At 49.8% G+C, this 13,587-nt stretch overlaps 2 protein-coding genes across 2 annotated transcripts; one reads left to right on the top strand and one right to left on the bottom strand.

The window, feature by feature from the left end:
• Positions 1 to 506: 506 nt before the first annotated feature.
• On the top strand, positions 507 to 10,376 carry UBXN11 (UBX domain protein 11; the record flags this gene model as incomplete). The annotated part of the gene is made up of 11 exons (XM_009576904.1): positions 507 to 607; positions 1,379 to 1,433; positions 2,491 to 2,567; positions 3,080 to 3,194; positions 4,585 to 4,802; positions 5,144 to 5,221; positions 6,676 to 6,796; positions 8,026 to 8,129; positions 8,355 to 8,422; positions 9,199 to 9,345; positions 10,211 to 10,376. Coding segments are annotated over 11 exons (1,250 nt in total), but the record flags the coding sequence as incomplete, so codon positions are not given.
• Positions 10,377 to 12,444: 2,068 nt separating this feature from the next.
• On the bottom strand, positions 12,445 to 13,523 carry SH3BGRL3 (SH3 domain binding glutamate-rich protein like 3; the record flags this gene model as incomplete). Its single annotated transcript, XM_009576893.1, has 2 exons — positions 12,445 to 12,959; positions 13,356 to 13,523. Coding segments are annotated over 2 exons (234 nt in total), but the record flags the coding sequence as incomplete, so codon positions are not given.
• Between the last annotated feature and the right edge of the window lie 64 nt (positions 13,524 to 13,587).

Raw genomic sequence — 13,587 nt, 5'->3', positions numbered from 1 at the left:
TTCCCTCAGCATAACCCCAGTATTTCTTTTCCTGCTTTTGGAGAAGCCGTATCCAAAACGCTGATCTGTTTTCTTTCTTTCATGCTCTTCGTGCCTCTTCTCGGAAGATGACAGCCTGTCTCCTAGGACAAAGAATCCAGCGCAAGGCAGTCTCCCCTCCTGCTCAAGGCGGGCAACACTGAAAAAGAATATGCAGGGTAAAGTCCCTCAATGATCAGGGGATTCTGGGTCATCACAGTTTCTCAGTGACAGTCCGGTGGACTCAGTACCCCAGGCCAGGGCTAATTCCTGTGGTCCCCCTCTCGCATACACAGCGTGCCATCGGTGACACAGCCATCTCCCTACCAGTCAGGAGCCAAGGGATTTCTACCCAGTACCCCCAAAAGGTACCGTTGTCATACCTGCTGTGGCAGAACAGGAATTCTTCTGTGGGGTCCCCTATGGCGCAGATGAGCCTCCAATACTGATCACCATTTTAGAGAGGTAACACGTATTTGTGCTTTCAGGCGCAGCTCACACTGACACGGAGCTCATGTCCTCCATGATGCAAAAAATCACTTTGTTGGAACAAAAAATAGAGAAACAAGCACAAGAAATCCAACTGAAGGTAAAAATCCTACCCCGTACTGAACCTGTTCTGTGTCCTGCTTTGGCAGTTGAAGCCACATTAGCATTACACCTGCTCAGGCCTAGTTTGGGCTAAAACAAATTAGTCTGTAGCCTGCTCTGTTAATTACACAAACAAGCCTTTGCAAAGCAACAGAGCAATTGTATCAGTCCCTGGAGTGGGAGAGTGGACGGTCCCTGCTGTGACTTCTTAAAGTAAAGACTCTCAGCACCCTTTCACTGATATCATTAGCTGTTTGGCTTCGGACCTTTCTTTTCTTCCTTTTGCTTTCTGAAACAACAGCTGTTCATACAGCGGAGTCATCCTGAAGCAGACATATTTGCATTACTGCAGCTTAGAATAAATACCCTTTGTTTTTTTAAAGAGGTGGCTGCAGAGATGCTGGTTTCATTTCTACATCAGCCACTTACTGCAGGTCGGAGCATGAGCTGTGCCTGAGCAGGAAGCACAGGGGCACGAGTCCGTGTGTCTGCCTACAGCTCTTGTGCAGATGGAGGAGGGGGAGATAGGTCAGCATGTCCCTCACCTATTCTTGGAGCAGTGCATTTATATCCCACCCCTCATTTGAGTCTAATTAAGGTATTTGTGGGGTGGTTACAGCCTTTCTGACCCTTATTTTGCCTGTCTCTGAGTGGGGTGAGAGTACATGCATCACTGACTCACCCAGCCAGGACTAATTATGCAAACTGTGCCTCAAGGTCCTGAAGGCCAAGGAACTAAACAAGGTCATTATTTGTTCTGGTCCTGAAGGATAGGATGATTGCTGAACTTGAAGAGAAGATGAAGACTCTTGAGAAAGGAGAAGGTAAAAATTGTTCTACCCTTGGCATCTTGCTCCTACATGTGGGAGAGCTACAGAGCTCCTGGTACTGCAACAGAGCAGGCTTGGAGACCTCCTCTCTGAGCCATCCTTGCCTTAAAAGCCCAAGAGCCTCTTCGGTGAGTGGTATCAGTTACACACACGTGGTACCATTTGCCAAAGCAGATCCGCACTTTATGCTTGCATCTGTTACTCCACTTTTCTGGTGCAGAGCAAAACACTATTTCCTGACCTATTTTCTGTGGGTTACTAAGTTTCCATGAACATAGACCAACTACAGAGACCTGAGGATGGTCAGAAAAAAAGAACAGTAAATACTGCAGAGTTCAAACAGACTGGAAAAGCAGGGCTACTGACAGCTAAGTGAAACCAAAAATCGACTTGGAGTCTCAAACAGTATTGCAGGTCCAGGCTCACTTGTCCCATAAGGCAGCCTAACTCTAAATTGAACCCAGCTTTGAGTGAGTCACTGAAGGTCTTCCCTTCCATTCAGTTCCTTGGAATCCAGCAGCTCTTGATAGGGAGTCTGAGCCCAGACACGTTTCCTACAATGGCTGAACTACCTTGTTAGCACAAAGCTGTGGTAGGTTTTCCATTTCCTGAGCAAAGAACAAGAATATGCCTGTCAAACCACAAATGCATGTTTTGTACCTCATCATGCATTGTTCTAGCCATTCAGCCTAGGTTGCTGGATCCAGCTTTAGTGGACACCTGCTCATTTTTTTAATAGGTCCCCTAAGACTAAGTAAGCCAAGCAATTCTCGTTGTATAATTGCGAACAGCGCTGCTCACATCAGCTTCCCACAGCATAAAACTTCACCAGCATCATTCACAACTATCTTTTAGTCAGTTAGCATCTTTATCAAAGTGCTGCAGGTTGAATTGTCAGGGACCAGCAAGCAGGGCTCATGTTCAGCTCCTGTGTCGTACGGGCTTGAGTTCACTTACAGACAGGTACTGCTGGGGCATCTGCGCTGTGACACAGGTTATCTATAGCTCTTCTTTAAGGTTGCCCATAGAAGAACCAAGTCTTCCCTTTCAGATGCTCCTGACTCAGCCACAGCAGAGGAACTGGAAATTAGGTGCCTTCAGCTGCAGACCCAGGTCTGGGAGATGGAGGTGAGACACCTGCTTCACTTGCTCTAAGCCATCTGCACCTTTGGTTTGAGATTGCCGCAGTCCCAGGCTGCTTGGTCTTTTCAAGCTGCCACTTTGACGATCATAATTCTTCACCTCACCCCTCTGAAAAGAAAGAACAGGTTGGATGTGAGCTACAGGGCAGTAGGAGGTTTTTTAATACACAAATATTTGTGCCTCCTGCAAGCCTCTTCATTTTGATTTCTAGGACTGCAGAAATACTCGGCAGCTACTACAGTCTTGGGAGAGTATTGTCTCACTACAGATACTTTCATTCTTCCTTTTGCCTACTACTAGCAGAGCTGCTACTACTACCCTGCCATTGAGTTTGTCTGTCTGCCAGGGCCAAAGAGCCCCAAGACAAACCTTCTGACAAACCTTCTCTTTCACGTCCCCTTCTGCTTCTCACGGTCACAACTGACCACCCTCAGACTTCCATTTCTAGTTTTCTGAAGCTCTGGTCTGCAGTGCTGACTTGTATTCTCCTCTTACAGCGGTTTCTAAATGACTATGGTCTGATTTGGGTTGGAGAGAGATATGAACAGCTGGAAGATTTAGAATCGCTCAAGGATGAAGAAGAGCTGCCAGCAAGGAGCCTCTGGAAGCCAGGTAAAGCACCAGCACTTTTTGCTGAAAGAGCTATCCTAGATCCTGCTGCATGCTTAGAGAGGGTATGATACTCCCCAGAGTAGATCAGCCTCAAAGACTCAGAATTTCGGTGTTCAGAATTTGTGATCCTGTGCTTAGGTCTTCACATCAGTCCATTTCAGGGGCAGAGACATGGAGCAATTTAACAGGAGCTAAGCCAGGCAGAACATTGGTATTTTATACACTTATATTTTGTAAGCCCCATCTAGGGGAAGAGGAGAGAACCTGAAGGCTCAGCCATTTGGGAGGATACCCTCGCAGCAGCTGCTTCCTGAAGAGTTCACATACCCTAAACGTTTGAAGCTTGACTGCTCTAATAACATTGACGTAAAATGGGTGGAAAACGGAATCAGACGCTTTGTGTATATAGTAACTGTAGTAAATTACCCATATTGTCTGGCTCCATCAGAGAGTATTGTTTGCCTTTCCTCCCAACCACCACGTGAGTGGTTTAATTGAGACCTGATTGTGCTGTATGGGGTCCAAGCATATTTGGCAATGGCTTCTTAGGAACTGGTAACAGAGAAAAAAAGAATAATACTCGGGCTGTACAGCCAATGCCGCTTCCTAACCACTGTGCAAATATTAGCTAACTAACCCTTCCCTCCCTTAGATGCAGGAGAGGAGAAGACGGGGGAAGTAGGAGAAATAATTTTCATTGTTTTCAGCTCACTCACCCTTTTTAAGGGATATTTCCCCTTTATCAAATCATAAAAAAGCAGAAGAGAAAATACCAGGCTTTACCTCTGCCTACACCTCTTCTTTCATTTCCTCTTCTGATTTCATTCCTCTGTCCCATCACAACTCTTTTACTGCTTCACCCTACCACCTTGCTCAAGCACCCAGATAAACATCCTCAGCAGTGCCGCAGCAAGAGAGAGCAATCTGCTGGTGCCAAGGATCGGGCAGCTGGCTGCGTTTACCCTCGCATTTCTTCAGCAAGTCTGCCCTGATCCATTTATCCAATCTACTTAATCCAACTAGTTAAGTTCCTCACTCTGTGCATTTTACAGCACCACATTAAGGGACAATACAACACTTCTGAAATTACAACCAAAGACAAGGAGCTGCGCGTGGTCTCTCAAGAGCTGGCTACATCTGTAGCTGGCTCTGAAGTTATACTACCTTGAAGCAAGAGAGCTGTTTCCCTGCTGCCCTGCCCTTGTGGTTTTGCACACACCCATGTAAACCTGGCAGCGCTGCACCGCAAAAGTGCAAAAGGCGAAGCATGGAGAGGCAGCACAGACAGCCCAAAAATGTTAGGACTCAAACGAACCTCAAATTCACACAGAAGTGAAAGCTGCTTAGCTGGCATCCCCTTCCCCCTGTAACTCTGATCCCTCTGCCACAGGTGAAGCAGTTGTTTCCAAACACCAGATTGATTTTGATTTAATCTTGGAAAACGTGAAGGATTTGAATGTGCTGGCTGGAGAAGGCATTTCTCAAATCGAGCACATGCCTTGGGGTGCTCGGCTGAGACAGCCAGAACCCCTCCCTCTTACGCTGTATCAAAATGGGATTGTCATGTTCAACGGACCCTTTCGGCCCTACGAGGACCCATCTGCACAGGTATGGAAACGTCTGTAGAGGAATTAGACTTAGAGCCATCCTGCTATCATTCACAAAGCCTCAGAAAAAGGAATGTATAGAAATAGGGCTTGTGAGCTCATCTCGGTCCTAAAAAGGAGCAGCTACTGAGACCTCCAGCTTCTCACCTGTGTTCCCATGGTGCCTTTAAAGACTAGAATGTCTTTGTGTAGTAATTTTTAGAGATGGAGATTCTGGGTCTTTTATGCAGACTTTTCTGCATGGCAATAACCACACAAATAGGAGCAGCCCAGAAGGAATATATCAGTCACGAGATCAATAGAAAGTCTGAGGTATGACCATGAGCTCTCATTTTGTTTCAGCAATGCCTGCAGGATATTATGGATGGCTATTTCCCTTCAGAGTTACAGATGCACTACCCAGACGGCATCCCTTTGCAGGTAAGCAGTGCAAAACCCTGTTCATCAGCTTTTTAGAAGAAATTGCTCTCTTGCTTCCCAAGAAAATTGTGCAGGTTTCTTTCACAAGTCTGCTGGATGCTCCCCACAGCAAATGAAGTTTGAGGTTTCTGAACACAGTATATGTGCAGCTTAATTCTGTGCATGTGTGTCTCGGGGAAAGGGTGGCGGGAGCACACCTGCTAGAGCCGTTACAGGAAGTAAGTGAGCATTTCGGCATTAGCACTGAATGGTTTCTCTGCCTCGGTGAATCTTGGCTTGGAACAAGACTTCTAAGAGCACAGCAGGCTTTGTAGAAGAGAAGTAGTACATGCGGCATCTGAAGAGCTGTGTAACAAAAACAGAGAAAAAAGTTCTCAAATAGTTCCCCTGGAAAAGCTTTTAAAAACAGATTGAACAAGTATCTCTCAAGGAGAATGTCAGGAGAATTTATTTTGCCACAATTTAAATGGATTTGGCCACCTGAGGTTCTGTTGGGCCCCACTTTTTGATTTCTCAAAAATGGCAAAAAGCCAAGGCCACATTTTCAGGCAGAAAGCAGGCAGACAGCCTCAGAGGACCCTAATCTAGGTCTTCAAGTGCATCCGAAACGTAAGCAGGCATAACCAGAGGGGTGCACCTACCCACTGCCACGAAGAAAGCAGGGCACAACTGCACAGGCGAGTACGAGGTCAGTACAGTCAGAGTGAGCTGGTAGGTGTGGCAGTTAGAAAGTTAGATGGAAGAAGAAGGATTGTGCAAGGCTCTTGGGGCTGTGGTTCCCTATAATGCATGCATAGCTGGCCACGTCTGGAAGCCACAGGACAGTTCAGTAATCTGGGGTAAATACAGACACAGAGCGTATCCACCTGTGATATGGACTGCCAGTGTAAGAGGATTATAAATGAAACCCAGACAGAAAGACTGCCCCTATTTATACAGCTTTCCCCACTGCTGGGGGTCTCGGGGTAGCACACTGCCTTCCTTGGTTTGTTAGAGCCATCTGACAGTCCCTACTGCAGCTTCTTACTGCCAAATCCCTCTCCACCCCCAACCTGCTGCTTTCACATCACTTTCCACCCGGAGAGCGTTTTCAAGTGTGGAAGCAGACACGGAGGAAAGGTCAGGTCCAAACACATTTCATACAACTCGTGGAAAGGAGCAGCTGCTCAGTGCCTGTTGAGATGGATGAACACCTACCCTGCGGCCTGGGTGGGCCACCCCAGGGACTTGAGGGATCCGCCAGGATTTGCTTTGTTAGAGAGCCTATAGGAGCTGAAAATGCATTTCATTGAGTTTGGACAGCTGGAGCAGCTTCCAAGGAAGCAGCTCTCTTGGTTTCATTTGGGGTTTACAACTCTTGGTTATTGTTGCTGTGGTTTATTGTGCTCTGATGCAGTGAGAACAACCTCGTGCAAGAGTCAGATAACTTATAGCAGTCGGCCTTAATTCAACAGGTCACTGACAGAAGGGACGTGGTATTTCAGGAGAGAGACCTTCCAGGGAGTTTTCCTGGCCACGGCCAAGTGATTGGCCATTCAAAATCAAGTGAGGTGCAGGAAACCACTGAGATCCCAGGTAAATTCTTAAACCTGCCTCAAAAATGCAGCTAACTCCCAAAGAGGAGAATCAAAACCTTAACGGGGAAGTCCAGCTAGCAGGAGGTGAATGTGTAGGGTCTCAGAGAAGAAAGCAACACCGCTGGGTCAAAGCCCTACACTTGTAGCCCCAGTGTTGCTTCAGAAGCTGGGAGCCAGGCAGCACACAGTGTCCTCTCATCATTAAATCCTCCTAAAGAATGAGACATGACAAGCCATAAAAGACCAGAAGATCAGTGGGTTTCCAAAAAATATATGCCCTGTGCCTTTCTGAAAGGCCAAGCTCCTTCTAGCTTCACCCTTATCAGCATCAAAGGATGCCAAGGAAACCATGCAGCTCTGTGGGGAGTAGCTTGCAAACAACCTTTGGTTCTCCTGCAAGTTCATTCCGTAAAGGTGGACATCTTCAAGCCAGACCGATCTTAACTGTCCCGAATACAGGTGATCCCTCTTCAGACTTTCATAAGAGAATATGGGACACACGGTGAGGCCACAGATTCCTCATTGTGCTTCTAGACTCTAGCAGTCTGCATAAGCAATATCTGTCAGGGTTGGAAGGTCAAATGCAGTCAGTCGTATAGAGAGAAAATAGTGGGTTTGTGCATGCATAACTAAATAACTGGAACACGTGCATTGCCCATCAGCAACATCTTCCTATTTATATAAAACTGTACTACTTGCTCATTCATCTCAAGGCCATTCGGTTGGACTTGATGATCTTAAAGGTCTTTGCCAACCTAAATGATTCTATGATTCATTCACAAACAGAAGCTGTGCTAAATGTTTCCTTTATCCAAGAAGTAAAAAAAAAAAAAAAAAATTGCCCTGTGACACCACAGAAAAAGGAATGGACACCTATAAATACATCCTCACAAGATGAAAAATTTTCTAAGTCTGTAAAAATTGTCATAGTTTCAGTTTTTCCTGTTAACAGCAGGGCTAACCAGGTTTTCACCTGTTGTGCATCCCAGCTGTGTGCTGAACAGGCTGCACAGTTGCTCACTGTTGATGTTGACAATCAAACAGTTAGCGGGCCAGGAAGTGGAACAAGCTTCAACGGGGGAGACCGAGAGCCAGTCTCAGCCTAGCTGGGGAGGTTATAGCTCTCCCTGTCGGCTGCTCCCTTGTTTCACCAAATCAGCCTGTTCTGGGGGGAAATAATTTGCCAAAAAGGTCACACATGGACACGTCTCCCCTCTGCTCTGGCAGGTCCCAAGGTCTCCTTGGAGCAGTTTGTCAACAAGCTTTCCAAGCCCTTGAAACAAGGAGGAGAAGTGATCAGTGTCCGAGGCTCAACCAGAGCAGCACAGCAGGTATGAGTAGACCCCCCAGACACCCACAGGATGAGGCCGACAGCAATTCCCTGAGCTTGGTGCCCTGCACAGCACCGGCACCCCCTCCTCAGGCCTCTCAGCTCTGCATAACCTCCTCCTCCTGGAGAGGCTCCACCAGAGCACACGTGGTTCCTGGGCTTTCCTGGCACTGGTTGCTCTCCGTGCAGAGCAGGCAGTGGTGACGCTCACCTGGTTTGGTTTCAGGGCTCTGGTGGGGTGCGGAGCAGAAAAGAGATCCCGGTGGAGACACCCAAGCTGTCTGCCCTGGAGAGGTACAGGCACGGCCCCTCCATCCCTGCCCTGTCAGGCTCTCATCTTCCTCCTATTTTATCACTGAGGGCTTACTTCAGGGATTTCAGTTGAGGAAGTAAATGGACTTGCCCCTTTTATGTTATACCTTAGAAAGAATTAGGAAAAAAAGGTCAACTTTGGTCTTTTAGGAAGACCACCGAGTTGTTCATGGTGAACCTGCCATCTTTTACATCTCTAACAAAAGCTTCTGTTGTTCAAAATATTACTTCCTTATTGCTGCGGAATACTTTTCCCGACAACAAGCCAAGGCCTAAGAGTTTGAAACCATCTAAGAAGCTGTTTGTGGTCATGTTAAATGGGAGAATTCCTCCAGGAAACTGATGCCCGAGTGGGATGTCACACTAACAGCACTTTTCCACTCATAGTCTTCTGGCAAGACAAGACCCAAATAGCTAATGAAAAAACCCCAAGCAGATTATTTTTAATCAAAAAAGTAGGGCAAAGTACTTACCAGACAGCCCTGATCTAAAATGAAAAAGCTAAAAAAGGTCAGCAACCCTCTTTCCAAGGGACCTTTAAGCAGTGAAAGCAAAGCAGCAGTTTGGTCTGTGGGTTGATCTGCTCGCCCACAGTCAGATGGGGCCTCGTTCACCTCAAGGACATTCCCAAACGTGAAACACCTCTCCCCCGTTCAGATCACCCTGGCAGCCCAGAGGCTCTGCTGGTTGAGTAGAGCACGGCCTCTGCCGCCAGCAGAGCCCTCGCTCCTCAGCTGACGAGGTTTTCTAACCTCCAGGGTGAAGAGAGCTGAAGAGGCTGAAGCTTCTGCCCCTGATGTCTGCACTCTCCGCATCAAATCTGAGAGTGGGGAGCAGACGTACGTTGTAAAGATGCTGTTCACGGACACCATAGGGGACCTGCGCCAACACCTCGCCCACGCCAGGTAGGCCTACGGCTTCCTCCCCTCCTCGCTCCCCACCCAGCTCCGTCAAGCCCCAGGGAAGGTTTCTCAGCTGCCGCTCAAGGCCCTGGAGTTGTGCTTCAAACATCAGCCTGAGCTGAGCAGGGCTGAGGGTTACAGCCCCAGCCCCAGGAGCTGCTGGGCACCCTGTGCTGCTTTCGCTCCACCACCAGAGATGCTCTCTGGGCAGCACTGCCAGGGTCGCGCTTAGCTCAGAGCATTTCATACACACCTTTGCCAAAAAACTGACACAGCAGCAGAGATAAGCCTCTTTCATCCTCTCAAAATCGCCATCTGACCCAGGTCCATCGCTGCCTTTGCCTCCTTCCAGCTGCTCAGCAGCACTCACCTGACTATCGCCACCATTCCCAAGGTGTTGCTGCAGCCTGGATGCTGAGCTGCAGCCTTCAGCTTGGCTGATGGATCCGCTGCTGGACAAACACCACCCTTTGCTCAGCCAGCTCTATATCCCAACGCATTTAGTACTGCCCAAGGGCTCACACATCCCTTTGGGGACAGTTCCAGATTGCTGAGGGGACCCCTTTGTTCTCCCCTCTTCCCACTCCTGCTGTAGGCTGTAGCTCTGGCCTCGGTCTGAGCCCATGATGAGCTCACTGCCGTTGGGACGCAAGAGCCTCCTTCCCCACTGCAGCTGCGCAGCCTGGAATGGCCGCCCTGTGCCTGGCTGTTTGCAGTTTGGGCGGGAAGCCCTTTTTTCTGCTCAGCCTGTGCTTATGAAACAGTCTCTCCCTCTGCTCTTACATAACCGCAGCTGGATCAGCCAGAGCATCTCAGCAAAACCTTGGGGGATCCTGTGAGTAGGAAAGATTGTGCTGTTCTTTCCTAGGGGTGGAGACTCTGGCTCATATGAGATCATCAGTACCTTTCCCCAGAGGGTGTACACGGACAACTCCAGAAGTCTGCAGGAATGTGGCCTGATCCCCAATGCCTCCTTGCTGCTGCGGAGAAGAGACCCCTCCCAACAAGAGGGGACAGGGCTGCAAACAACTTAACAGCTCCTAGCAAGAGCTGCTCGCCCCAAGCTCTGCAAGAGGAAGGAGCTGCCTTGCACCGTTAGCTGTGTTATAATCTCCCCTGGCTGGGAAGAGAGGATAAGGGTGTCTTTCCAGATTTAATTTCATTGCGCCGTTACCTGGGATGGAGAGAAGAGCTCAGAGGCAGCGGTTTGGCCTCTCCCTTCCACAGAGGGTGCCAGGCCCAGTCGTGCCGCCTTGCGGGTGGATGCTTTTCCCCAAGGCAGGTGGGCTCCTAACGCAGGGGCATTTCTGTCAGCTCAGACCCGAGGCCTGGTTTCTCATCTCTGCTGAAGGTTACACAGGCTGATCCCTGCCCAGGGAAGGCCGCCAGCTTTACATGGGTACTGGGCAGTTGCTTAGCTGGGCTCAGGGATTCTCTATAGCAGCAGGACAGACAAACAGGGTCAATTTGCTTTCCACACACAGCTGCTCCCCAGAGATTTCAACTGCACTTACACCACGAGAGAAACAGGCTCAGTTATATGGTCCTTCGTGAAGCTAAACCAAGAGGCCTTGAGCAATTGCAATGCTGGGACTGAGCCAGACTCATCTCAGCCAGGGGATCCTGCTACTGGGTTTCCTGTACGTGAACAACTCCTTCCCTTGGACAGCCCCCAGCTCCAGCGGGGCCCACGCTCGCAGCCACGCCGAGCCCGCCTGCAACGGCCCCGAGCCACCAGCCTCCCTCCCTCCCTCGGCAGCCTGCTGCAGCCGGGAGCTGGATGCTGCAACAGGACACCGTGTCACTGGAGAAGAGCATAATCCCCTCGCTGCCTCTCTGCTGACCCCTGAGCAAAGCATCTTCCTCCCTCGCCCGTGGGCTGGGGCTGCACTTTGCAGGCCCCTTTCCCCAGCACATTCTTCCCATTTCAGCTGTGACAAGCTCCCACTTGACTCCCAGCTGACAACACTCCCACTCACGCTAGGCAGTGCCTTCTGGCAGGCTCCCTTTTAGCAGAGGCCCTGCACACACTGCCACCCAGCCCTCATTAAAGGCTCCCAATAAAACCATTTATTTAAGTTGCAGTTTCCACTTCCATCAAGATTTCAGAGGCGCGGTTGCCGTGGAAGGGGGCAGGATGCCCAGAGCACTTCCCGGACCCCTCCGACCAGAGCTGGACCCTGCACAACTCAAATACAGGAAGCACCACTCATGCAAACCAGCCGCTTCCACGGGCTCGCCGTGACCAGTGACTCAATCCCCACAGCTCTAAGTTAGCTTCCTCCTTTTTCCACCTATAGCACATATAGGGGACCCTCCTACAGGGCAGCCTTTTCCACCCCCTCTTATTCCATCTTTGTGCCAGGGGTTTGTTTTTCGCTCATGTGTCTGGCTGAAGCTGTCCCTCCCCCAGGCTGTCGTTCTCACCACGCAGAGGAGAGGAATGCTTGAGAGAGGTACCTGTCACTACCGCGCTGTAGGATATTCAGACAAGTCCTGTCAGCCTTTGATTAGCAGCAGCAATCTAGAGGTGTTAAGATCTTTGTGTCACGCTGCAGCAGTGAGTACAACTGACTCAGCTTCTCTGAGCTGGAAAGAACTCAGAATCATTACATAGGGTGATGTTTAAACCTGTAGTGAAAATAAAACCAAATTTAAAAGAAACCCACAAGTACTGATGTGAAAGGTACAGTAACATTTAATAGCATCTCTGAAGACAACACTGGTTATAAACTTGCTTTTTGGCAGGAAAACAAAATGCACTTGGTCCAGGTTGCAAAAAAGCCAACTCAAAGAGGAAAGATAAGACAGCTGGAGCATCAGCTGTTCTGGAGCAGCCCTGAGCCATTAACGCTCACGAGGGAGCCCTGGCACCGCATCGCGGCGGAGGGCAGACGGAGCAGCGCGGGTCCCACTTCTAGGCCCATCCATCCCCGCAGGCAGCCTGCCAAGCAACACCGGCCTTCACCCCCAGCCCCGGCCTTCTCCGCGCTGGGTGGTCAGACCCCAGCTTCGTGCAGTATTTTTGCATTAAAACAAAACAAACAAAAATCAACTTAGTTGCCATAATCTCTGCAGTTGAGATGAAGAAAAAAAAATTTAAAAATAAAGGAAGTGAGGCAGCAGGATTTACAATTTTAACAGCAACTGGGAGAAGTGGGAAGTAACATGCAACCCTAAGCCCTTCCCTCCTGAAGCAGAAGCTCTCCCTGCAGAGGAGAGGGCCGGCAGATGGCTGCACTTCGCACAGCCCCAGAGGTTTTGCTGTTTACAGAGGCACTGGAAGCTGCGGTGTGAGCCAGACCCAGCTTTGTTCAAAGGCCATGCGCAGCGAGCGTCAGACTTTCTTTGGATCCCTCTGAGATGATATTAGGGTTAGGCAGGAGGGAATCGTAGGCAGCTGCAATGAGTAGTTTTGGTCATGGGATTCCCTATGCTGGGATAAAGGTCACGGTGCCAGGACAGCGCTGACAACCTGGAAGTGAAGGTGGTCGGAGATGAGGGTGCTCAGGAATGCAGGTAGAGTCCAGGATGGGAGGGGAGCCCAGGGCTCAGGCCAGCTTCAGGAACTCCTGCAGGGTGTTTTGCTCCACCGCTTCCACAAAGAGCTCATAATCCTGCAGGGAAAAGCCACACGGTCGCTCACAAGGCAAGAGTGAGCTGCACACTTCCACCGGTCAGGCAGCACGGGGTCCCCTGAGCGCACAGCACAAACTGGTTCACAACATGGGTGACAGTCACGTAGAGGACGACAGGGAGAAGCGGGGACAGCCCCGCACAGCGCAGCCCCGCTGCCCACAGTCACCCAGTATCCCCCTGCCTGGGTCCCAGTTTTCACAAGCCACCGTGCTCCAAATGCCCGTTAACGCTGGCAGCGCCTTGTCCGTGCACCTCACGCAAAATGCCTTTTGAAAGGCGTCTGACACCGTTTGTAGCAAAAACAAGAGGACGGGATTATTGCCCACCACCCAACCTCCATGGTGCTTATCCCCAGCACAGAGCACGAGCCTTACCCCGCAGTAGTGGTCTCCGTTGACGATCTGGGGTGGGATGGCTTTGGGGTTGCCTGCCTTCGCCCTCATCTCCTCCCGGAGAGCGTTGTCCTGGGAGATATCCACCAGCTCGTACTTGATGTTTTTCCCATCAAGGATTCTGGTTACTTCACTCTGCTGGGATTTGATCTGGAACCCGGGCGGGAAAGGCAGGTTATGGGGAGCTGAAGAGGAGCCCGAAGGGCGGGCACGC

The sequence above is a fragment of the Fulmarus glacialis genome, unplaced genomic scaffold (assembly GCF_000690835.1).
Source record: "Fulmarus glacialis isolate BGI_N327 unplaced genomic scaffold, ASM69083v1 scaffold46530, whole genome shotgun sequence".
In the NCBI taxonomy this organism is placed as follows: Eukaryota; Metazoa; Chordata; class Aves; order Procellariiformes; family Procellariidae; genus Fulmarus; species Fulmarus glacialis.
Note: the sequence above shows the minus strand (reverse complement) of the source record. Positions and strands in the feature narration are given on the sequence as shown.